This window comes from Phytophthora infestans, genomic scaffold, assembly GCF_000142945.1.
Source record: "Phytophthora infestans T30-4 supercont1.24 genomic scaffold, whole genome shotgun sequence".
In the NCBI taxonomy this organism is placed as follows: domain Eukaryota; phylum Oomycota; class Peronosporomycetes; order Peronosporales; family Peronosporaceae; genus Phytophthora; species Phytophthora infestans.
This window is the reverse complement of record NW_003303735.1, coordinates 1,434,919-1,458,678: the sequence shown is the minus strand read 5'-3', so window position 1 is coordinate 1,458,678 and position 23,760 is coordinate 1,434,919. Positions and strand designations below refer to the sequence as shown.

Sequence of the window (23,760 nt, the reverse complement as noted above, 5' to 3'; positions counted from 1 at the left end):
AGCATACTGGATAGAGTCTCCATCGGAAGTATCGGGCAACGAAAACATCGTCGTCTGCATCGTACCAGTGGCGAACACACCCGGAACGTCCAGATCGTGCGGGCTCACGATGGGGTCGTTCCTCTTCGTAGGAGATGGTCTTGACCGCTTGGCGAGGTTCCTAAGTCCGCCAATACGGCCGGCGTCTCCAGGGGCGCGCTTACGTTTTCCACTTGCGCGTGTCATCACGAAGCTGGCGCCTGCATCGACGGCATGTAAGAACAAGATCCAGCAAAAGATTGTACGATAGCAATTTGAACGTGCACGCACAAAATCGATATAACGGAGAGCAAACTTCGAGCTCTCTCTCCTCCCGCCTTCCAGACAGATTCGAATATGAGAGGTAGTTTAGGCGCGGTTTTTGAGGTTCGACCCGCGCGCGGGAAGATGTCATGACGCTTGAAGATCCAATTTAAACGGGGGGGGTTGCAGCTTCAGGGGATATTGAAGCTCAGCAATACAGCTTAACATACACTTTGGGATGGGTTGCCGCTTGACCGCACACACTTAACGTCGAGTTTTTCTCGAAAAACATGAATAAACCGAATTGTTTGATCTGACCATTTTTTTGGTCAACCAAACAATTTCGGTTTAATCCGCCGTTTAATTGCACGTTTGATCTGACCTAGCCCTACGGATAAAACCTGTATAGAACGGTTTTATCACAAAGTTTTGATGACCCCTTTAATCACACTTTTATCACGGTGATGCGTTTTTATACCGGTTTATCAAAACCGTACTGCCAAAACCCTACATTAAAATTTATTCCGCTCCGAATAGAGTGAGGTTGAAGTATCTAACATATTGATTTCATTATAAACGGACGATCTTTACTAGTTTAAATGGGACAAAAAACTGATAAATTTGTCTATTTTTTAAGATACCACCACGATGGCGCGCTGCCAGCGACCCCTGCAACTCACGGCTTTCTCTCTCCAGATTCAAACGAGAGAGGGGCCCATGCGCGGCGCCGGCGTTCTGGGTGCCTTCCAAAAGTAGTCGATCAAAAATTGCGCACAAACACCGATGGACAGGATCAGAATGAAGTTGTAAGTCTTAATAACAATAGATCAATAGCTCTCAAGCGACAATTTCGCCGCTCAGATACAGCTTTCCCTTTTCTTTGTTGGACCAAGTGAATAATGTCCAGCGGTAGGTACCAATCGGTTCGTAGACACAATTGAAGTCACGTCAAGATGCTTCCTTCTGATTGCTACATCGATGCCCTCGGGCTGGAAGCGTACGACAACCAGACTGGTCAGGAGTTCGAGCTGTCCCAAGTGGTGATAGGGACACCAGCGGAAGTTTTCGACGCGTGGATTCATGACGTCTGGCTCGCTGGCGGAGACCAAGTGCACGAAGGTGCTGGCCGAGGATACGTCGGAAGTGTGCGTCGAGTGCCACTGCATGTGGAGGAGGAGATCCTGTAGGCGGGGATACCCGAAGCGTCAGTCGGGGAGCAATTAAGATCCCATCCATCTGCTACCGAGTTTGCAAACCTGGCCCATTCCCACTGCAAAGTCATCTGGCTATGGTGCGCTTTTTCCTAAGGACCTCAGGGGTGGCAGCAAGCAAAACCCCTACAACTCTCGTTGTGTGGACAGTGAAGACGGATATGTCTAGGGCGTGCACTGCACGGTGCAGTTGGCTGCATTGCGGTGGTTTAATCCGCCTGGTCCTTCGCTTAGCGCTGAGGACATTCCTACGATCGCTTGCCAAGAAGCAAGAGAGCAAACAAGTCGTACATATAGATGGTCCTTTCTATTGGCCATAATATCCAAACAGCAGATGAGTTCAACTTTTGTCAGCGACACTTGACGAGGAGAATGCGCAGCAATCACTTGGACCCGACGCGATACGTTGACGCGCAAGCCTTCGAGAAGTACCAGCACTACAAGGGCCAGGAGCTCGTGGTATCCGAATGCATCGTCGGCTCTCCCTCTGAAGTGTTTGACGCATGGTTGGAGCAAGTTTGGCTGGCGGGGGCCACGGAGCTGCACGAGGACAGCACTCACCGGCCTGTAGTGAAGCCTAGCATAGTCGTCACAGCTGAGAGCTTCATAATACACTCAGGAGCTACGTCAACAACGAAGCACTCAAGGTTAGCACATATGATAGATGATCCAGATCTACGATGGTACGTACCGCAACCATGCAACGCCGACGTCTTGACGAGCCTTATGCGGCAGGCAGCAAATTCGTAAATGAAACGATCCTTAGTGGGCGCGAATTTTCGCGCCTTTGAAGCTGTCGAAGATCTCATCTTCAATTTCAAAAATTTTGCTAGTTAGGGGAGTCGCTTAATCATATACAATACGCAAGTCACTTTTTTATCAGTTGCTAAATTAGGGTGCGTGATTAAAGAGGATAAAAGGTGATTAAACGCGAAGTTTGATGAGACGACTTTTTGGTCTCATCAAAAATTTCCGTTTTATCACTAAGTTTTTATCACCTTTTAATCCACCCTAACCCCAATGATTAAACTTTTTATACACACCCAGTGGTAAATGTCGCAAGGCGGAATGGACACGGCAGATTAACACGGCAGATAGGGCCATTAACATAAAGTCTTCTGAAGGGTATCCAGCGATGGAAGAAGTCAATCAGGAAGAAGATGCACCACCGACCCTGAAAATGAAGGCCTCCAATGCCGCCTGGCAAGTCCTTGAGCGACTCGTTCCAACAAATTCGACGCTCAGAGAGACCGAAAGACCTCCGCAGCTGGATATCGATGAGAACGAACTCAGGAACTCCTGGCGACGAGATGAACTGACGACGTATATTACAGCTCGAGTTGCGCGAGTCTATTTCGTGCCGGGTGTGGACGCTCTCTTCAAAATTATCGCTGCAAAGGTGGAGGCAATCCTGAAAGCCGAAGTCCTGATAAACGCTGTGACTGATCCAGCGGTGACTAGTAACCTCGATCAAGCGTTTTTTAGCAGCCCCTACTCAGGAGACGCCGACGTGAGATTCTTTCGCTATTTGATGCGGTGCTGTAAGCTCTACAGCGAGAATCCTGCAGCCTACACTGCCCCCTACGTGACGATCATGCAGAGCTCTGGCTTCGGAAAGAGTAGAATTCTGTACGAGGTTGCGAAAAAGATCGCTGACCCAAATACGAACCTGCCAGAAAGTGAATTATTCGATTGTCGGTTGCTGTACGTGTGCTCGAATGACGTTGAGCTGTCAACAAGCTTTCCAGTCGCCACCCCTGTACTCTCTCAGTATTTCTTTAAGCAACCAAATATTGCTGACCGACTGCACAGTGCAGTGGCGTACGCGTGCTCTAACTGGGAGGCTGCAAAGACTGAATGGATTGGGCTTTTCGGTATGAATCCTATGAACGACTCACCTGTGTCATGTGAAAGAATCGATGAGGCGTTGGGCACGGCACTGGCAACTTTTATGGCATCCGACTCCACCACCGACTCCCCAACTCGTAAGAAGTCTCGTGAGTTTTTGGAACACAAGGACGAGCGTGTGAAAGTATTAGTTTTGGCCATCGATGAGGCCAAAGCTCTACTTTTAAAGAAGGGCAAAAATGGAACCAATTTCTTACGTCTCTTACGTAGAGCACTGAAAAAGGTGAATCAAGATTTGGCTACTGCTAAACTCAAGATGATGGTGTATGCGGTTCTGACTGATACCAACTCTCACGTCTACGATTTCGTGCCCTCTCACTTGAGAGAAACATCCTCGCGAAATTACAAGGGCCAGCAGACGATGCTATTCCCACCATTCGTGCTCACTCACACGATGGATATCGTGCTCAAGCAAGGTCGATTGCAATGGGATCATCCTTTTGACTACAAGAAAAGCGTTCTCCAACGTGATCCCGATACAACTTGGAACACGCTCATTTCTATGGGTCGGCCACTGTGGCACAGCTACGTCTCAAACAACAGGGACAATCCTTGCGAAGTACTTGTCATGGCTGCTTCAAAGTTGCTCTGTGGCCTGAGTCCCTCTAACAAGGCTAGCTACGGAGGGAGTTCTCTACAGGGAGTTGCGTCGTTGCTGTGTCGGCTAGGAGCTCGCCCTCAATCAAACTCAGCTTTTGCGACACAAGTCGTGTCTGACTTCATGGCAGTGCTCCACTACGTCAACTTTACGTACGATGCACACATCAGTGGCTATGTGACGGAGCCCGTGCTGACTTTCGGGGCAACGCACCTGTGGTACGAGATTGACCCATTGCCGCTGGAGAAATACGTACTTCCCCAATTCTTGAAGCTATTGTTGCAGGGTCTAATCGACGTCGGAAGTGTGGGCGAAGTGGTGGCGCGAATTATTTTGCTGCTAGCTATGGATGCGACCAGCATGGGTGAGGACGGCGTTCGTGCCTACCGATTGTGTGGAACCGGATCTAAACATTTTAAGGGTCAATTTTGCTCGGTGAAGCAGTTTCTGGGTCAACTTGACGGTGCACGCCTCCCTGAAGTTATCGAGCTTTATAAAGAAGATGAAGATGACACCAAGAAGCTGAAAAAGGTGCCTGACACGGAGAGGGCTGACTTTTATAGCTGGCGGGACGGGTGGGCCAGCTGGAGCGTTGGTTTCAGCCACTTTATTGAGCTCACTACTGTTCCAACGAAGGCAACACTGTGGTTCTTGCTAGGCCGTCGTGCAGCCGGGGTATTTCCACGCAATCAGAAGGCGGCCGATTTGATCATCCCGATCTTCAGCTACCCATCAAACATGGACTCCGATGCTAGGATTTCCTTCATCTTAATTCAAGTTAAGAACAAGAGTGGCGCGGACAGAATGTATCCCCAATCAGCACTCAACAACCTGACTCCTGCCAATCTTTTTCAAAAGAACGAGATCAATCGGGACACACACGAGTTATCCAAGTTCCCGGCACGCGATATAATCCGAATTTTCATGAGCCTTCGGGAGAGCAATCGGGACAAACCAGCCCAGTCGTATCTTGTTGATACGGAAGGGACCCAAGGCTCGTACTCGCTGTGTCTTCGAGGTATCTGCCGGCGGCCCAGCCAGAGATCTCAACGGTCATTAGTGTTTTGGCCATTTCTGCTGTCTAACAAAGTCTCAGAGCTACTGGATAGCATTGCTGATTCATCGTGGCGTGAACCATTGGTGGAAAATCGATCCAGTCGTCTCAAAGGGGGAGTGTAGATCCCTTTAAAGCTAAAACCACCAATGTGTCGGAGCTCATTTAATAACACTCTTCCTAGTCGTAAACGCACCGGTCAAAACTACCTTTCAGACGGAAATACGTCGCTCTTAGAGCAACGGGAATAAAGGTTAATTCTGGTACAAGTCCAGCAAATTATCCTAAGATCACCTCCACCAATTTCTAGGCCACAACAGAGTGCCAGATTCCTTTTCAGTTCAAAAGCCGTAGCTAAAAGTCACCTCGTCCACCGTCGCCTGGTATCTTATGAGTACAACCTACAGCCTCCTTCAACTCTTCATCCGGTATCAGCTCTTTGAAAAAGTTTCGCCGTGCCACATCCACGTTGACCTTAGCCAACGGATCCCACCAGGCCGAATCGGCGAGACGTGCCAGCTGATCCGCAATCTTCAGTGTCAACAAGAAGGGCCAATTTCTTAAAGAAGAAACCGATCCCAGTCTGGCCGGGCAGCACATTCCCCGAAGGCACAGTGTGTACGACACGTCGTCCACACTCGTAGCACTAGCATTATCGATGAGATACGACTGGGCCGGGATGGAAATATCGCATTCCCGTAGACTCATGTAGATACGGATTGTCCTACGTGGTGAGAGCTCTGAAAACTCGTGTTTGCTCTCCTCTTCCTCGTTCACAGCGAACACGCTTGCAGGCGACAGGTTCCTTAGAGCGGACTGTGGAAACTCCCAGTCAGTAGTCTCTTCGTTCCAAACTTTGACCAGGATGAAAGAAACCTCAGCGGTATCCTTGCAAAACACCGGTATTACCAGCTGTGCCTCTTCATGATCGCGCGGAAACACGCCCGCTGCTCGACGACCTAGCAGGCACGAAAGCGTTGCTGTGGTCGGCAAGTCTTTCAGCTCGACAAAGTGGCTAAGCCCAACGCACCAGTTGTCCCAGTCGTTCATCCATAACTCAAAGCTGTCCCTTTGCTCTGGTGTTGCACCTCCCGTTGTCGCATTCTCTTCGTCGATCACATTGAAAAGCTCCCGCCGTGGCTTTGCGTTATTGTCTTTTTCGGTTGCGTCGTTGGGGACGTTATCACACTTTATACCTCTTCGCGGTTTCAACGATCCATCAAGCAGCCCCAGGAACTGCTTTACCGAGCAAAATTGACCCTTCAAACGTTTAGATCCGGTTCCACTCAACCGGTAGGCACGAAAGCCATCCTCGCCCATGCTGGTCGCATCCATAGCTAGCAGCAAAATAATTCGCGCCACCACTTCGCCGATGCTTCCGACGTCGATTAGACCCTGCATCAATAACTCCAAGAATTGAGGAAGTATGTATTCCTCCAGCGGCAATGGGTCAATCTCGTACCACAGGTGCGTTGCCCCGAAAGTCAAAACGGGCTCCGTCACGTAGCCACTGATGTGTGCATCGTACGAAAAGTTGACGTAGTGAAGCACTGCCATGAAGTCAGACACGGCCTGCGTTGCAAACGCCGAGTGAGACTGCGGGCGCAATCCAAGACGGCACATTAGTGACGCCACTCCTTGAAGAGAACTCGCTCCGTAGCTCTCGTTGTTAAAGGGGCTGAGACCACAGAGCAACTTGGAAGCAGCCAGAATGAATATGCCACGGCGGTTCCACGGCTTCGTCATGATGTAGCTGTGCCACATTGGTCGACCCATTGAGACGAGCGTGCTCCAAGTTGTGTCGAGATCAAGTTGGAGAACGCTTTTCTTGTAGTCAAAAGGATGCGATTGGCCCATGTTCAGCATCACGTCCATTGTGTGAGTCAGCACGAAAGGCGGAAACAATTTCTTGTCCTTCTTCGTGTTTGTACGATGTGTTGACGTCAGACCCGTGGAAAGTGAAGGTTCCAAATCGCAGATACGGGGATTTGTGTCGACAAACACCGCAAAGATCATCGTTTTCCTTGTCTTCCTCTGGACGTTAACGTCGACTAATGCTCTCCGCAAGAGACAAAAGTAGTTAACTCCGTTGATGTCCTCTTTTTCAAGTAAATGTCGTGCCTCATCAACTGCCAGCACCAACACCTTTATACGTTCATCTTCGTTTACTAATTCTGACGAGCCCTGCGCGTTCTCTGAAGGGATTCGCAAACTTTTTAGTAAATTTATGGTCAAACCAAAATCGATATCAGTAGGCTGAGTTTTTTCCGTGTTCGCGCCTATGATAAAAGCCGCTCCAAACAACCCAAGCCAGTCATTCTTTACCGTCTCCCAGTTCGCACACGCGTAATCCAGAGCAGCCTGTAATCGGTGACTAGAAATGTTCTTGTTCCCAAAAAAGAAGTTAGAGAGGCTTGGAGTCGCGGCTGGAAACCCAGTCGAGTATTCAACGTTGCGCGCGCACATGTAAAGCAGTCGAGTGTCAAACATATCGTTCTCTAGCTCGATAGAGCCAATATTCTTCGCTATTTGATACAGGAGTCGGCTCTTCCCAAAACCCGAGCTTTGCACTAGCGTAGCGTACGGAGCGACATAGGCGGATGGGTCCGTGTAGTAGTTCTTGCAGCATCGCATCACGTACTGGTGAAATCGAATGTCAGCGTCGCCCACGTAGGGCAAGCAAAAGGCTCGTGCAAGGTCATTCATCGCCGATGCGGATTCGAGGAATCGAAGATTTTTACCGGTATCATGCCGAAGCAACTTGCATCTCGGAACCGTCCGTACAACCGGTAATTCACCAATGCAACTTGAATCTCGGAACCGTCCGTTCAACCGGTAATTCACTCGAGAAGGAGCATACATGTAGTACAATGTATTGAAGACGTTATGCTGCAAAACGTCTTCAACTTCACCTCAGAAACGCTTTGACCAATCAGAAATTAGGACGCGGTTTTGTACGTCGCCATTTTCCATCAATTCCGACTCGTGATGAAGGCCATCGGAGCTTCGTGCAGGTGGAGCTTCGTCTCGCTAGCGCTACTGTGCAGCGTACTTGCCGCCGCAACATCGCAGAGCTCAAGCTCAAGTGGTAGCGCTAACGTTGTATTCTCGTCCGTCGGCAATGTGTCCGGGAGTCAATGGCAGACCGACGCCGAGGAAATTCGCTTCCCCACCGACTCAAGGACTGGTAGTGGCGACATTGTAGTTGGCTCTGAAGATTTGTCAAGCGAAGAAAGCGCTGAAGAGGAGATTGTTGCCTCTCCCGTGGCGACTGCTCCTCTGCTGGTGCTGAAAGAGGTGGAGACAACTTCTGCCGTACCAGCCTCAGCGAATAGCTCATCTTCTCAAGCTGTTTCTGTGTTGAGCGAAGTGGAGAATCCGCGGTCGATAAAACCGGTTGAGGAGCTACATGGTGTCCCGTCCAACCCCAGCTTTGTGAACGCTGTGGCCTTTGACGGTCGAGCTGCAGTGACGTGGAAGGCTCCGGAAGACGATGGCTTGGATCCTATTGTGGCTTACGAAGTGGGGTGGTTTGATGAGGAAGACAATGTGCTGGTTGGCACTCAGAAAGTTACTTCATCTTCAGTAAATCTTGTAAGTCATGTTGGAACGAATACAAATGCGTCGACTGCTCCAGCGGTATCGGTGCCAACATCAAGTGTCGTGGAGCCACTGGTGAACGGTCGCTCCTACGCATTCAAGGTTCGCGCTCAAAACGTAAATGGTTATTCCGTGTGGTCGGCCAAGTCTCTTGCCGTGAGCCCGCTGCATCCTCCTGATCTCTGCGAGAGACTGTCGTGTTCAGGTCATGGTACCTGCTTCCCAAACTACCATAACGAGAGACCAGTGCATTTAGAGAAGAACCGGCAAAAACGTATATTGACGGGTCCTAAAGACAGCAGCACAGCAATTGACGAGTACTCGTTAGACGCCGTGTGTATCTGCCGTCCAGGTTACAGTCCTCCTGACTGCAGTGCCAAGAGCAATGACGAGGCGGCTCAGTATGTGTGGCAAGTCACAGCATGGAGTGAGTGTGATAGTGGCTGCGGAGGCGGAAGGCGATCGCGTGAGGCAGTGTGTTATGATACTAGCACCAACCAAAAAGCACCATCGGAAGACTTCTGTACGGAGCCAAAGCCGTCGATCACAGACATTTGCAACGGTATTGAGTGCGGATCGAAGCGTGTTGTCGTGAGGTACGAGGTTGAAGTGAGCTACGATGAAGTTCTATTCTCGCCTGCAGCACGAGAAGCGTTTGAGCATGCCTTCACTACTGAGGTTGCGTCTGCGCTGCAAATTCCACACTCTCGACTAGAAATCACTGCACTCGAGCGCGGCAGCATCGTGGTGTTTTTCCAAATCCTGCCAGCGTCACGTGTCGGGGAGAAGTCACTTAACGACATTGTCGAGAACCTGCAAGACCAGCTAGGGAACGAGACGAGCACATTGCGATCCATGGGGACGTTTGCTCGACGGATTGAACTGAATGGTGCAAAACTCAGTTTTTCCATTGCCGATCAAACCGTGGCTGGCGGTGCCGAAGACATTTCTATCGCTGGACTCATTGGAACTATGCTCGTGCTGGCCTTCTTCGTATCGATGTTTGGATACTTCTTACGTCGCCGTCACTATCGACTTCTTGAAGACATCGATGAGCGAAAAGAAAACGCACACGTCGCGGATATGGACGCAAAGAGTGGCGGCATGAAGCGCATGCATATAAGGTGTACGAGTACGACATAACATGTACAAGTTTAGATCAACTGTCATCATTTTGCATGAATAGAGAGGTTTAGAACTTGTTGGATCACCTGGCAAGGTCAGACGAAATGTTTAGTCGTTTGGTTGCAGCACGAATGAACTCGTATTCATCCTGAACGTGAGTTTTACTTTCGCGAGCGTTCGACCAGTCCAACATCCTCGACGAAGTCAAATTTTCCAGACAGAAGGCGGTTTCGGTACTTCTCAAGATACTCGAGGAGGGACGGCGCGAGTGGCCGATCGCCTTTACCGTCTTCGTTGAACTCGAACACTGCATTCCTTGAACCAGTATCCGAAACAAGCGCTCCGCCATCCACGTTTACTGCGAAGGGGACTAACGAAGAATCCCAGCCCTTAATAGACGCAAGCGTCTCTGCCTTGTTGATGATATCCTAAACGCGTGTGTTAGTGAGACATCATTGACGAAGCAAAGCACGTTTGTCCGTACATCTGCGGACAGCGACTGCTCAAGCAACAAATGGAGGTCAGCACAAGCCTTTGCAAACCCAGCAACAACGCTTAAGGCCAACCTTGTAGTCGTCAAACCAGATTCCGCCGCTCTGTGTCATTAGCAAACTGCGCAACTCCTAGTCCGCGTCAATATTATCTGAGCAACCACCTTGTTTTCACCATGCTCAACTTCTCACAACGTCAAACCTCGGGGATCTCCTTGCCCAGGGTCTTCTCCAACGCCTCAATATCTATTCCAGCCGTCAAACTAAGCATATTCATAATACATTTGGTCAATTTGTTTCCTCACCAGCGTTTTTCTCCGCCGCAGACTCGAGGTTTGCTTTACGCTGGAACCAGCTCACAATATCTGTCCACAGATTCCAATCAGTCTCCGAGTACCGCCCGTTCTTCCGCAATTTCGTCACCGTGAATGCACTGGTCCCTCTCATCCACGTCCATCGCGCCTTTGCGCGGGTTGCCTTCAGCCACGACCTGTACGCCTGACATGATGCTCTCTCAATGTGACTGCGATCTTACTCCAAAAGGTTGCAATCGCTGATTGGCTACTCGAGCGATGTGCACCACCCTATTTATGTCGACCACACCACTTCCGATCGAATTCCGCATTCGGTGAAAGGAAATGGAAGTTGAGGAGATGGGAGCCGCACTGTCGGCTACAGAGGATTCTCTGTCCTCTAAGGCGAACGAGAGAGCGCTTAGGCGTATACGCGAAGTATTAGAGGAGAAGAAGCTTTGGATTTCCAAGCGAGATGAGGCTTTGAAGCGCAAGGAGAAGCTGCTGAAGCTGCTTCAGCTTCAAGAACCAAATAAATCGACTATCGAGCATATTGAGCCCGAAGAGACGAACCAGGAGGCAGAATTAGCCCGAAAGGAGGAAGTTAAAGTGGCGAATGCAGCAGCGGTGGCAGTCACGCGGAAGAAGGAGCTTAAGGAGCTGCAGGCACGAGCGGAGGCGGCTCGAGAGGTCCGTTTGAGATGATTTAGCAGGATTTTGGCTGTGATAATAAGTCTAAGCGAAGACTACCTATTGATATGACTGTAGAAGCAGCAAGCAGCAGCGTCTGTGCTTGCCAGGAGCCTGAAACATCTACGGGCGAAGCGCAAGCGAGAAGAAAAGGAAGCGGACGAACACCAGAGGAAGAAAATTAGCGTGGAAGCCAAGGATAAAGTGAACGCTGCTGTTGCCGCTCCTGAGATGCATCCCTGTAAGAGGTTGCCTCGTGCGTTAAGCTCGAATTCTGACGGATTCTTAATTTCTGTGGCTGTGCTGGTTTTATTTAGTTGCTACTGCCCCGGCGTTGGATGTGGGAACGGCGGAGCTTGCAAAATCCACGTGCTTTCGCATTGCGACGCGTTATCTCACGCAAACAGGCTTGGTTGTGATGTAATATTTGCAGACGTTGTGTTTCTTGAATGGCGACTGATAGTTTGTGTTGTGACCGAGTAGATGATATCAAGAGAACAGCTCGAGCAAGTGTTCAAGACGTATACAGGCAAAGTTCTTGAAGAAGTGGTGGAGTGGTGCTACTTGGAACATTCATTGACCGATTTGGATGCTGGTGACATTGCAAAAAATGTCTATCTGTCGAACGCAGCACGCAGATCTGTGTGCTGGCAACCAGGACGTCAATCTCTGAAGACACCAACGTTTATCTCGTCAGATGCGGGTATTACTCTGTTCGTGATCCTGATTATGTGTAAGTTTACTCTAATTGTTGTGATAACGTGCTATAGGTCGAATCCAGACGTTAATTGAACTGGAGAAGGACATCGTGGCATCTGTTTGCGACTCGTTGCGGACGCCTGATACTACAGACAACAAGAGCGCAGCATTTATGAGGAAGCGTCGACAAATACTTTTTTTGGCGAATCTGCTACCTGATGGTGCCGCAATCCCTACTCTTTCTGGTGTTTTATCCGCCTGTGTCGGGGTCAATTCAACGACAAGCAGCATTTTGAGAACTACTTACCGATCACATGGACAAATAGCTGGCGTTCTTGATAGAATGGAGGCGTGGCTTCGTGAGCAAGCGGAGATGGCCGAGCCGCAGAGCAGTTTGTCGCCAAGATTCGATGGACAGGGTCGATCTCGTGGGGTTCGTGGCGTTCGTGAGCTTTTCTTCTCGTCAAAACACGCGAAGCTGTTCTCAGTCACAAACGACTCGGTCGTAAGACAGCTGAGAGGGGGCGCGATGAAGTCTGCGGGCTCGAAGAAGATTGATTTCATGAAGTACGGATGCCTTGAGTGCTGCTGCTTACATTTGTGAGCATTCTAACGTCGCAGTTGTGATCTTTTTTTTCAGAGTGCTGTGTCACTATGAGCTCAATGGCGTTTGCAACGACAAGAACTGTTCTAATTATCACCAGAAAGATTACGAATCAGTCGTCAGCGAGAGCAGCAATCTCAGTGACTGCTCTGATGAAGATGTTGATGGTGCTGGGCTTGGCGAGACGAAGGTGGACGAGATGGATCAGTTACTGGTGTCGTTTGCTGAGTTTCGTGCACGTATTATGCTGAAGTGGCCAGTTATAACCACAGCTCAGACGTCTTCAGCAGTAAGTTCTTGCGATTTTGATGAGGTGGCTCTTTTTTGCTTATTTTGCTGATTTATTCGATTAATTGTTCTGTATGCAGACCGAAAGAAAGAATAAGGATGGAAAGGCAATCGCACCAGACGCGACTTTGCCAAGCAGAGCTGATGCAGCTTTCTCCATCGCACAAGAAATGGAGGGAAAATCGGAAGAAGACAATGGCGACTTCATCGTTCTTGATAGTCGTGAAGAGCTTCCTGACATTGGGGAAGCTCGCTACTTCGACGATATTAACTCCCGAAAGGTCTATGGCGAAAAGCTGCAAGCAAGTGTGGAGGAAAACCCTAGTGCCACTGAGGCGTGGCTTCTGCTGGCTATTCATCAGCTTGACCTCGACATTGGGTTGGGGTACGTATTCATTTTAAAATTTCGAATTCTTTACACTGATACTCACTCAGATTTTGGTTGCTGATAGGGATGAAGCTGTGAATCTATCTGATGACGATCTTCTGCAGCGACAACTTCTATTTCTATGCAAGGAGCTGAATTTGAAGCAACGCAGTGATGCCTCTCAAGCTCTGGCTGTGGACGAAGCAAACCTGAAACAGTGTCTACATACGCTGTCTCGAGCTTTAGAAGTTGAGGCAAATGCGTATTGTGAGGCACTGTGGCTTCTGTATCTTCGCCTGTGCAGACAAGTGACCAATCGGCAGACGGAAATCGACATGGTAGAGCAAGGAGTTCAGTTTCTGCCGAATTCTCACGCCTTGTGGCTTCGTTATATTTCGACTTACGAGTTTGACTCGGTGGGCATGGCGGAAGGAATCTATTGGCGGCTTCTTGAACATCTTGCGCGAACGAACTCAGCTGAAGTTGGATCTCAGACACCAAGTGCGACTAAGGAAGTGTCTATTTTATTGACAGCAATATGTTGCCATCTCTGTATTAAGCTGTGGCTTGCTGGGGCGACAAGTCGAGTGCTCGAGCTCCTGTCAGCATTGCTGCAGCTTGACAACGAATCTTCGGAGTTTGCGTGGTGCACTATGGTGCGTGCTCGATTACGTGGCGATGAGGTAGTAGTGATTTGTTTATTTTTCGCGCATATTTTGCTGTTCAAGGAGTTGCCAGCACTGATGGAGCACTGGGTGGCTGCTAGCAACAACGAATGCGTTCCGATCAAAGGATTGTCGTATACTGCCGAGTATTTACGGGGTTGCAACCGTGATTTCGAAAAGGTAGCCTTCACGCGAGCATTTGGGGTGTATGAACTCGCGTTTCAAACGCTTGGAAACGACTGCGATGAGATGTTGGATGCTGGCAATGTGATACTGGGCAACTGGATGCTTTTACTTGCATTGCAGCAAGATTTCAGCAAGAAAAATGAGCCTCTCTCGGCCTTTTTTCGGGAATACGTAGACAAGATTCCACAGTATCCTAGCGCGTCTCTCACGGCGGCAAAGTTGATGGGGTTAACGTCGACCGGTGAGAAGCAGGCGTATCAACTCATGCTCACGATGATGAACCGGAACACAAAAGCTCACTTCCCTGAAGCCTTGCATCATTATCTCTTCGCCTGTCGCCAGTCCCCAGCGCTCGTAGATGCTTTGGATAAGACCTTTCCGGACGTTATGAAGCAGCTGGCGACTCTTTTGGATGTTGATACTGCTAAAGTGGAGAAGTCGATCCAAGATATCATGCATGTAACTAGTAAAATATCTAAGTCGCGTGCTCTGAAGGATTTGTTGGACACTTTATTGGGAGCGTGGATGGATCAGCTTGCACTGCTTCGCCGGGGATCATCACAACCGCAATCGACAGACAAACAAACGAAATCTCTCGCAGACATCTACGTGGGACTGGATATCGTTCATCTGATGGGTCTCTTGCTGGAGCCATCTGTCGCTATCGATGGCATCCAAATGTTGTTGAGCTTACTGAGTTTTGGTATTTTATCCTTGGAAGCACGACAACTTGCGTGGATGCAACGCTTTGTATTTCAAGTGGATTGTCTACAACAGGAAGATTTAGACAGTGCATCATGGAGAAAGCACCAAGCGATGCTGACTCAGTTGTTCCGAAAGTATATGGCAGAAATGAGTGTCGAGACTGAGATGATGCGCCAAGTGTCGACGCGGATTAAACGTGATATCACCAATAGAGCGATTGAAGACGCTGTGCGCGATTGCCTGAGTCCGGAACGAAGTCATTTAATCACGTATGATGTACACCTTGAGCTATTCCAGCTGTGCTCTGCTGCAATTGCTGGACCAGAGAAGGCTGCGTTTTATGCGTCATGCACCGATATGCTAGCCATGTCGTCCGAGTTCTCGCTTGCCTTTTCGGGTACGAACTGAATGACTGTGTTATAGCCATTCGCCCTTTTTAGTGCTCACTTCGTGCCCGTGTACCTGCAAATATCTAGACATTGCTACCCACGAATGGGAACTGTTGGCTGCACGTGCAAGCCTGAGAAGATGTTTAAAAGGAGCGAAGACCCAGCATCCTCAAGTACTGCAAGCCTTGGTTGCGGTGGAGCTGCGATTGAGGAATATGAAGGCAGTATCGAGTCTACTTGAGGCTGAGATGCAAGCGAACCCGCTACTATTAGAGTCTTGGCGTCTTGCTGTGGGTCTGGAGATTTTGCTAGGTGAAAAGTTGAGTGACAGATCGAAGACGATCGCAGAAGAAATGGAGAGGCGGCAGTTGGTGTTCGCATGCAACACATTTGGCGATGAGAAACTGCTGGACCAGAAGAATGTATCATGGTGTCGATACCAAGACACTGCATCGTTAAGCTTGCGGGGTCTTGGCTTGGAGTACGTTCCGAACGCAGTTTTGCTCCAGAGCGAGTTGATCTCGTTGAATGTTAGTGGAAATGAGCTGATGGAGCTTCCCATGGCTCTACGTCAGCTGAAGAATCTACAAGAACTGGATGCATCTGAGAACTCATTACTCGAGCTCCCTGCGTGTGTCAACAATTTGACTAAGCTGAGAGAACTGAGACTTGCACACAACAACGTCGCCGCGATTGCAATGCCAACTTTGCCACAGCTCAACGTCCTGGATATTAGCTGGAATGCAGTAACTCACCTTCGAGCAGCAGATATAGATTCTCTTACAAAGCTCAAGATACTGCAAGCCGAGGAAAACCAGATTACATCGGACGAGCTGTCAAAAATCTCGGATTTATTGTCGCAAGCGGCCGCAAGGCAGGAGGGGAAACCGGAAGATGTTCCATCGAAGCAGCCCTCCCACTCTTTGCGCTCAGAGAGCAGTCAGGACGAGGTCACAAATGAAGCACAACACGCCAGATCCGCTGAGGCCAAACAAACTTCTTTCCCTACAGAAGATGTGAGCGCCATGGGTGTGTCTGCAGATGACGGAGATCAGGTCATGGAAGAAGAACATAGAAGCGACGCGTCTAAGTCAATTGAAGTTGAACGGGAGGAAACAGTGGCTTCGGAACAAGTCGATTCGACAGGCAGAGCCGACGATGTCGACAATGTTATCATAATCGACGACAATGATGATGCTCCATCGGAGTCTAAGGAGAACGACGATGGTGATCAAGTCATGGCCGAGCAAGACACCTTAAGAATCGACACTCCATCTACAACAGAGTCGAACGCTATGGCGCAGGGTAAAGAGGTGATCGAGATTGACAGCCCGAGATCGACTGAAGGTGAAAATGAGACTACAGCGCCTGAAGCTCGCCTCGAAGCTACGAGAAGGGAGGAATCGATTCAAACGGCAACGTCTACGGATGTTCAGTCGACATCAATTGGTGGCGGACTTGGAATGGAAGGCGTTGCTGAAGCCGAAGACTTTGCTCAAAGTCACACAGAAGTCGTCGCAGCTGCACTTGTTCGACGCCAATCTAGTCATGATGTGGCTGCAAGTGCGAGGAGAAAACTCACCGCATACATGGACCAAAATCAAATCGATAATCGTGCCGATGTGCGCAGACGCAACCCGACATTGTGGCGCGAGTTTGTGGCCGCCAGTCTTCCTGTGAATGTGGAGTCACCCGCATGTAGATTGTGCTTCGCAGCTAATGATGGCCACAACCAGCGGTTTAGTTCCACCGTGCTATGTGTACGCTGTCTGGAAGATGCTCTTCTTGTGCTGAAAGAACGGAGCGAGCCATCAGAAGCAGCGGAGGAGTTTGTCTAAAAAGAGTGCATAGGCGTTGTGAAGTGGTGATATGGACAACTGGATGTCAGCATCGCCTTCAAGCTCATGCCGGGCTAGAATTCAGACATGAAAGTAACAATGTGTTCCTGCGGTGACAGAGAGCTTCGGCTTCGGATACTCAGATCAACAAGTAATAGTTCTGACTTGTTGTGTGTTCAGCAGAGTCGTCGATGACGCGAATGACAACTGCTGACGAATGCTCCCGTGGTTACTGTGGTGATCCGCTTACTATTGCTGTTCAATTTAAGTTTAGGGAAATAAGCTGGAGTGTCCATGGATTCATCTAAGCAACGTTCGTGAATCCCCATAAGAAGCACTGCGGCACGTTGTATCGGTAACTAGAACCACTACAGTGAGCTTACCGACCGAACAAATAACGCGATTTGCAACTCGAAAAGGTCTGCGACGCAAGCTATTCGAGAGAATGCTCGCCATGAGTGCTATTTCTCAGTAGTGTCAACGGGTGGCCTTTTCCAGCAAAAAAAGGTTTCGGCGAGGATGCTGTTTTTTAGAAGGACACAAAAGAATGCACTCAGCAACTCGTAGCTATTTGCGCTTGTTTATTATTCTATGACATGGTTGTAGGCGGCTCAAAGTCGTATTTGTTATGAGGAGGGGACGGCGAGTGCGTTGACATCGTTCACTTTTTGTGTTTGCTGAACAAGCAAATGTACACGCAACTGACTCAGTTTAAATGTCAACAGCAAAGCCTCGTCAAATTCTCACCCTTGCAAGGTCGTGGATGGATCCTGCAACATCTATGCTAAAGATTGACCCATAATTTGTGGTGAACGCAAAAATGGCGCCGATAACACTGCCACATAAAATGTCACTGTAGTGGTGCCAATTGTCTCTGGATCGCGTCACGCATATCCACACCGCTAGCAGTAGCGGTAAGCAGGAGAGACACATGAACAAGGTTTTCCTGCCGGACTGCAGCTTGGAGTTGGAGTTATTGGGAGTATTTAGACGAAATCGACCAAGCAGATAAAGCTACTTATCAAGTCAAAGTTAGCTGTGGACTTTCAACACCAAAACATTAGTGATATTTTGCCTACCGTTAATGTCAACATCGTCGCCCACGCGCAGGAAGCGTGACCCGACGGGAAGCTTCTTCGACCCTCTTTGTCTCCATCTGGATCGGTGCACAAGTTGGTGACTCCATCCCAAACAATTTCATAATCCCATTTACACATATCGTAAAAACTTGGACGGAAGCGACCGGCCATGTTTTTCGTAAAGTGGGTGAACAGCTGAGCAATGGCCAAAGACTGTAACAGGCTTAAGAGGAAATCACGCGTGTCATGCGCGATGACTCGAACTTGGAAAAACAGCGGCAGTACGAAATTTACAATGAGGTTAATTCCGATAGGTAAGACGAGTCCTAGCGTCAAAAGAAGCCACATTGGTACTGCCCAAAACAAGAAAACATCATAAATCTTCTACAAAAATAAAAAAAATGAACTGGATCACTACTATACCTTCCTCAGCTAGCTTCTTGTTGTCAATCGATGGATCCAACCCCAAAACTACCGCACACGAACGCGATCCCAGGAACTGGGCGCTCGTGTACTTTGACCGATGCGCATGCGTAGGCTAACAAGAAGACGATGCCAGTGAGCACGAAATCCAGGACCCGGTAACCCTTCATCTGTACAATCGCTGTACCGTTTTAAATAAATTGTCTTCTTTAAGAAATTGATCATGCACTATACTTGGAGCTCGTTCGATTCGTGCTACAAGAACTCAGAAACAAAAGTAGAAAATTAAAAAAAATGGAACCCTTCCAGAGATATTTACGAAGCCAACAGACATCTAAAATAAAAAGATCTTAAAAAGTATTTTAAGTAAAGCGTTTTGAAGGGCACTTAGGCCTAAGACTCCCATTTACATGTAGTTTCTTACCTACGATCTCCCTAACTATAGGTCAACGCGTTGAGGATATTCTGGTCACGACATGGAACCAAACCATCTAAGATCCGACGGTTCTGGTTGTGCTCGAAGATGTCTCCGTCTTCGTTCTCATGAATTTTTGTGCTGCTTTGAATGCACTGAAAGTATCCATCATGGCGCTTAGGCACAGCGACAAACCGCCGCGAAGCTCCCGTATCGATACTTTTATCCGTAGATAAAAACTGCTTTGCACGGTTTCCACTGAGTCGGATATACGACAACACCGGCAGACGGTCGAGAACCGCCGGCTTCTCCGAAAGAAAGTTGCCCTCAAGACCAATCCTTTCCAGTCTTTGAAGCTCTGCAACCCCATCAGGAAGACCACAATCGATGCGATTGTAGTCCAAGTCTAGCTCCACAAGATTACGAAGACGATGAATTTGTTCCGGTACTGCCTTGAGTTGATTGTGACTCAAGCCGAGACGGTTAAGCAGTCTCAGCTTCGTGATCTGAGTAGGAAAACTTGTGAGCTGGTTATAATCCAGACGTAATTCACGTAGCTTGGGTGGAAACGTAACCTTGATTGGCACTGTTCGAAGTTGATTCTTCTCTAGATACAACGCTTCAAGATCCGATAACTGATTTAACTCTTCCGGTAAAGCAGTAAGTGCGTTCCCAGCAAGACCAAGGACACGAAGCTTGCTAAAAACTGAAATATCTGCTGGAAGGGACCCCAAACGATGATTTGTAAGCCAGAGCTCTGTCAGGTGGTGACCTCGATTCACATGCTCAATTATTGTCGCTGGGAGTATCTGGAAATGCTGGATGTATACTGACGACACTAGTGCATTTCGAGGAAGACTGAGATCCAATCGCTTTGTCCGGACAGCAGTAGCTAGTCGTTGTTCCATGAGTTCCCCATTCGCTCGTAGCTCCATCTTTAATGCATCATGGCCGTCCGGTTGATGCTTCTTTGGTTTCTGGTTGGGGTTTCGCTTCGAACTTCCGCGTATGCCTGTGCGTGCAGCCACGACTTGGCTTATATGTGAATCTACATTGGCAAAGCTGTTGTGAGTCTTCTTCGTGGAATGCATCTTGGTGATTAACTTGAAGGGACGGACTTAAAAACTAACAAAAGAAAAAAAATACTAACTTAAAAACCGGCATTTACCACTTTTTGCACTTTGTTGCTGTTGCATCAATAACTTTTTTTTTATAACCAAACCAAAGTTGCTGTTTGTTGTTGCTGTGGCACTTCCTGTTTATTCTGTGTCGTAGTCGTCTGAAAAACCATACTGGACGTCGTCATCATCCGAGTCATCTGAGTCGTACAAGCCACCGACGAGATCGAAGTCGTCCCAGTCTGCAACTTCAAAAAAGTGAAACAGATGGCTGTATTGTTGCAGCAACGACTGCAGCGCTGCGTCTCCACCTTGATGGCCATTTCGCCCACGTCGCGGCTTTGTCGATCGTTTGGGGCGATCCAAATGCTTAACGTCGCGACCTTCCGAGTCGCGGTGTGCGTAGAAGCAACGTGGACCGAACGGACAGCTACCAAATAGTCCGTTAAAGTATTTGCACTCACGCAGAGCCAAATGACTCTTGTACGCCTCGACAGCCTTGCGTTTCTCTTCTCCAGTCACGAATATAAGCGACGGAACGATGAAATCACTCGGCAGACGACATGCAGGACATGCACGAATCACTTCCAGCTCCATATCCTTCGACTGGCGCCATGAACGCAGGCAATCCAGACAGAAGCAATGGTCGCAATCTATTGGTTAATAAAAAAGAAATAGGCCGTCAGCAACTTTTAAATTAAACCTTCCCAGTGCAACAAAAACTCACGTAATAGACCAAAATGCTTGCCAGACTGGACGATGTCGTCGAAACAGATGCCACACGTAAAGTCTTGCTGGTTATCGTGTGTTGCAGCCACAGGAGTTGCAAGAGTTGCAGCATTGTTTGAGACCGGAAAACTGCCCATTCTTGGGGTTGAACGAGCTGAAGCTGCAACACGAGCTCCAGACAGCATGGCTGGGTTGTGTCTGAGACGACAGTGGTCGCCGTATTTGCAATTGCCGCGAAGATAAAATGGACAATCCACTAGCGCCGCTGCCGCCGACAGCCCCGCGGTCTCATCTGAGGCGCACTCGTTCACTTGGGAGGGGAGTGTATGTGAGAAGGTGCAGCAGCTGCCGTAGCGGCATTTGCCAAGCACGTAAAAACGGCAAAGTGCAGTTGTAGGCGCTGCTGCTACAGACTCTGACATACTGCGTTTCTCCTCGTAGTCATTACTCGCCTCAGAGCCATTATCGCTTAGATTCTGGGCTGCTAGTCGACGCTGTAGAGTCTCAAACACGCGCTCACGCTCGCAGCTGCGGTGGTTATCGATTTATTTGCATGTTATGGAGTGGAATCAGACGTTCAAGTGCAGGTTTTGACACGTACCTGGCGCTGCGAGAAGCCGCGGAAGCGGGATAGCGACTGCAACATAAATCAGCGAAGGAGTTAGAGATTATGCTGCATGTGCAGGCAGAGCAGAGCCCACCTACGAGACCCGGAGCCGCGCATTTTGATGCCGTAGCTCTTCGCGAATGTGACTCGATCTTTTCTTTCTCTCAAGTCAGACTTTGGAATCAGATTGTACCGTAATCCCGGTACATCTGCTCCGGTAACTTCAACTTTGGAACAAATAAACGGAGGTCGGCTAATCCTGGGGGCTCGTCCCTTCTTTGTAATAAAAACATTTTTTATAAAATAAATTTAATAGAAAAACATATTTTTAAGCCTGATGGAGCCCATCCTGTCGTTTCACTGAACATTTGATAATCCAAGCTGGAGAAAGCATTTGAGATCTGCCCGCCGCGGCTGGTTCGACCGGATGTCAGTTTTTGTGACACTATCCCAGGCCTCTCATTTTTCAATTCTTAATCGACGGTGGAAGTCATGGCTGTCAACGACGTAAAGCGATCACACGAGAAGGACGAGGTCGCGTTGGGGTACCAGTCTGTGGGGTCTCCACCGTTGCCTACAGGGATGCACTTGCCGATTAATGGAGGCCAGCGCAACTACCCGACGGAGGAGAGCGACGACCCACCAATCGATATCGCTGAAGCAGATGCCATCCGACCGCCGAGGGGAGCAGTGCAGCGATTTGTTCGCTACTATCGCGTTCTCGAGTTCGGCACTGCCGTCGTTCTGTACCTCCTGGCGCTAGTGTTCGCAGAGATCGACGTGCACGAGCGTCCAATTCCTGGAATTAAAGTCCGCTTGAACGCGACAGCCGTGGCGTGGTCTCTCGACCCATCAATTGACGAGAAAAAGTTATCTGAAGAAGGTGAGTGCAAAAATTCAGCTTGGGAAACAGGAAACTCGAAGCTAATGCGATTGTGTGTGTGTGCCAGTACCGGTGTGGCTTCTGCTGTCGCTTGGAATCGGTTTGCCTGTCGGAACAAATCTCATCATGAACTACGTTCTCCCAAAATGCATCCAAGTCCGCATTATCGCCCACGATACTCGTGACTTCCTTTTGAGTCTGTTTCAGTCGATGGCACTTGCCACTTTCCTAACGCAATTCACTAAAAACATCACCGGTCGCTTTAGACCGAGTTTCTACGACATGTGCAAGTGGAACCACGACGTTGTCTGGGACGGAGTCACCAACTTGTGCACCGACGCTGCTGGCGAGAAGGAAGGACGTAAAAGTTTCCCATCAGGTCATGCGTCGTTTGCATGGGCGTCTATGCTCGTATTGACGGTACGTTTCCATAAAATTTCGGTAAAATTTTTGCTTTTGCTGCAAACTAATGGTAATTTACGCGTTCGCTGCAGCTTTACCTGCTTGGCCGATCGCGTCTTAACTGCGAGAATCGCAGTAACTCCACGCTGCGAGGCGGCAAGAAATCCCTAATGCTGTTCATTTGCTGCTCGCCTGTTGTTCTTGCGGCTTGGATTTCCATCACGCGCTGCATCGACAACTGGCACCACTACAGTGACATCCTGGCGGGTAGTGTCATTGGAGCCGTGTCTGCTATTTTTGCGTTCAACTACAACTACGGATCGATCTTTGGCTACGATTCGGCGGGTCTTCCTCTCGAGGAGATCCATGAACGTCGCATGGTAAGAAGGGGGCAGGACGCAGACGCGACTCACGTGTAGAAGTGACAGTTTTTGTTTTTTACTAAAAAGTTGCGCTTTTTAACTTTTTTAATCTTAGAACAAAGCGAGAGAAGCCAGAATTGAGGAGCAGTTCGACATTCATCCAAATTGGGCTCACCGGTTCGAGTCGAGGCCGCCGCTACTCAAGCATATGTCGAGCGAGTACATCGTCGACTTCAGTAGCCGTAGCATGGACTCTCACATCGAGCATTAAATACTGAATATAACGTGCACGTTGGCTTCACTGTGCTGCGCGAGCCACGTAAATACCGATCACACGCAGAAGAATTCGTTCGCACTCGTCGATTAAAGCGACGTTGGAAAAGCCACTTGTGACAGCGTGGATTATGGCGTGCTTCTGGAAGTTTGAGCGAATGAGACACCTTGTCTTCAAGCGCAAAGTTCGGAGGCTCGCTTGAATACTGTAGTATTCGTAAAATCTGCCCAGTGCTCATGCCGAACGGCTCATGCGTGGCTGGACTGTTCGTACCTTTCCCTTACTGGCAAACCAGTTTGCATCTTGACGGTTCGTGGAGCATGAGGCTTGTGGCGCAAGGGGCAAGTTTTTTCAAAACAGCAACATCGTCTTCGATAATCGATGTGACTCACATTGTGAGACTGTGGCACTGGCACTCGTGCCGTTGAGTCGACTTAGATACAGTACTGTACTGTATCCGAGTCCTCGATAGTCG

The 23,760-nt window shown here is 49.0% G+C and overlaps 9 protein-coding genes across 9 annotated transcripts; 5 read left to right on the top strand and 4 right to left on the bottom strand.

The window, feature by feature from the left end:
* Positions 1-1,235: 1,235 nt before the first annotated feature.
* On the top strand, positions 1,236-1,813 carry PITG_12242 (uncharacterized protein; the record flags this gene model as incomplete). The annotated part of the gene is made up of 3 exons (XM_002900806.1): positions 1,236-1,448; positions 1,508-1,573; positions 1,649-1,813. The coding sequence occupies 3 exons, from the start codon at positions 1,236-1,238 to the stop codon at positions 1,811-1,813; spliced, it is 444 nt and encodes a 147-aa protein (XP_002900852.1).
* Positions 1,814-1,865: 52 nt separating this feature from the next.
* PITG_12241 (uncharacterized protein) lies at positions 1,866-5,108 on the top strand (the record flags this gene model as incomplete). The annotated part of the gene is made up of 6 exons (XM_002900805.1): positions 1,866-2,176; positions 2,592-3,197; positions 3,306-3,490; positions 4,130-4,363; positions 4,658-5,017; positions 5,098-5,108. The coding sequence occupies 6 exons, from the start codon at positions 1,866-1,868 to the stop codon at positions 5,106-5,108; spliced, it is 1,707 nt and encodes a 568-aa protein (XP_002900851.1).
* Positions 5,109-5,389: 281 nt separating this feature from the next.
* On the bottom strand, positions 5,390-7,053 carry PITG_12240 (uncharacterized protein; the record flags this gene model as incomplete). The annotated part of the gene is made up of 3 exons (XM_002900804.1): positions 5,390-5,407; positions 5,459-5,858; positions 6,084-7,053. The coding sequence occupies 3 exons, from the start codon at positions 6,827-6,829 to the stop codon at positions 5,390-5,392; spliced, it is 1,164 nt and encodes a 387-aa protein (XP_002900850.1).
* Positions 7,054-8,028: 975 nt separating this feature from the next.
* Positions 8,029-9,796, top strand: PITG_12239 (uncharacterized protein; the record flags this gene model as incomplete). Its single annotated transcript, XM_002900803.1, has 1 exon — positions 8,029-9,796. The coding sequence occupies one exon, from the start codon at positions 8,042-8,044 to the stop codon at positions 9,794-9,796; it is 1,755 nt and encodes a 584-aa protein (XP_002900849.1).
* PITG_12238 (uncharacterized protein) lies at positions 9,431-10,778 on the bottom strand (the record flags this gene model as incomplete). Its single annotated transcript, XM_002900802.1, has 6 exons — positions 9,431-10,206; positions 10,263-10,277; positions 10,345-10,401; positions 10,472-10,515; positions 10,575-10,634; positions 10,693-10,778. 6 exons carry the CDS (start codon positions 10,772-10,774, stop codon positions 9,940-9,942), a joined length of 525 nt encoding a protein of 174 aa, XP_002900848.1.
* Positions 10,779-13,013: 2,235 nt separating this feature from the next.
* Positions 13,014-15,174, top strand: PITG_12237 (uncharacterized protein; the record flags this gene model as incomplete). The annotated part of the gene is made up of 2 exons (XM_002900801.1): positions 13,014-13,228; positions 13,296-15,174. 2 exons carry the CDS (start codon positions 13,014-13,016, stop codon positions 15,172-15,174), a joined length of 2,094 nt encoding a protein of 697 aa, XP_002900847.1.
* A 3,904-nt stretch (positions 15,175-19,078) lies between these two features.
* Positions 19,079-19,818, bottom strand: PITG_12236 (uncharacterized protein; the record flags this gene model as incomplete). Its single annotated transcript, XM_002900800.1, has 3 exons — positions 19,079-19,086; positions 19,161-19,728; positions 19,795-19,818. 3 exons carry the CDS (start codon positions 19,816-19,818, stop codon positions 19,079-19,081), a joined length of 600 nt encoding a protein of 199 aa, XP_002900846.1.
* Positions 19,819-20,169: 351 nt separating this feature from the next.
* On the bottom strand, positions 20,170-21,179 carry PITG_12235 (makorin-like protein; the record flags this gene model as incomplete). The annotated part of the gene is made up of 3 exons (XM_002900799.1): positions 20,170-20,681; positions 20,756-20,818; positions 20,909-21,179. 3 exons carry the CDS (start codon positions 21,177-21,179, stop codon positions 20,170-20,172), a joined length of 846 nt encoding a protein of 281 aa, XP_002900845.1.
* A 674-nt stretch (positions 21,180-21,853) lies between these two features.
* PITG_12234 (phosphatidic acid phosphatase) lies at positions 21,854-23,282 on the top strand (the record flags this gene model as incomplete). The annotated part of the gene is made up of 4 exons (XM_002900798.1): positions 21,854-22,247; positions 22,315-22,667; positions 22,742-23,029; positions 23,127-23,282. 4 exons carry the CDS (start codon positions 21,857-21,859, stop codon positions 23,280-23,282), a joined length of 1,188 nt encoding a protein of 395 aa, XP_002900844.1.
* Between the last annotated feature and the right edge of the window lie 478 nt (positions 23,283-23,760).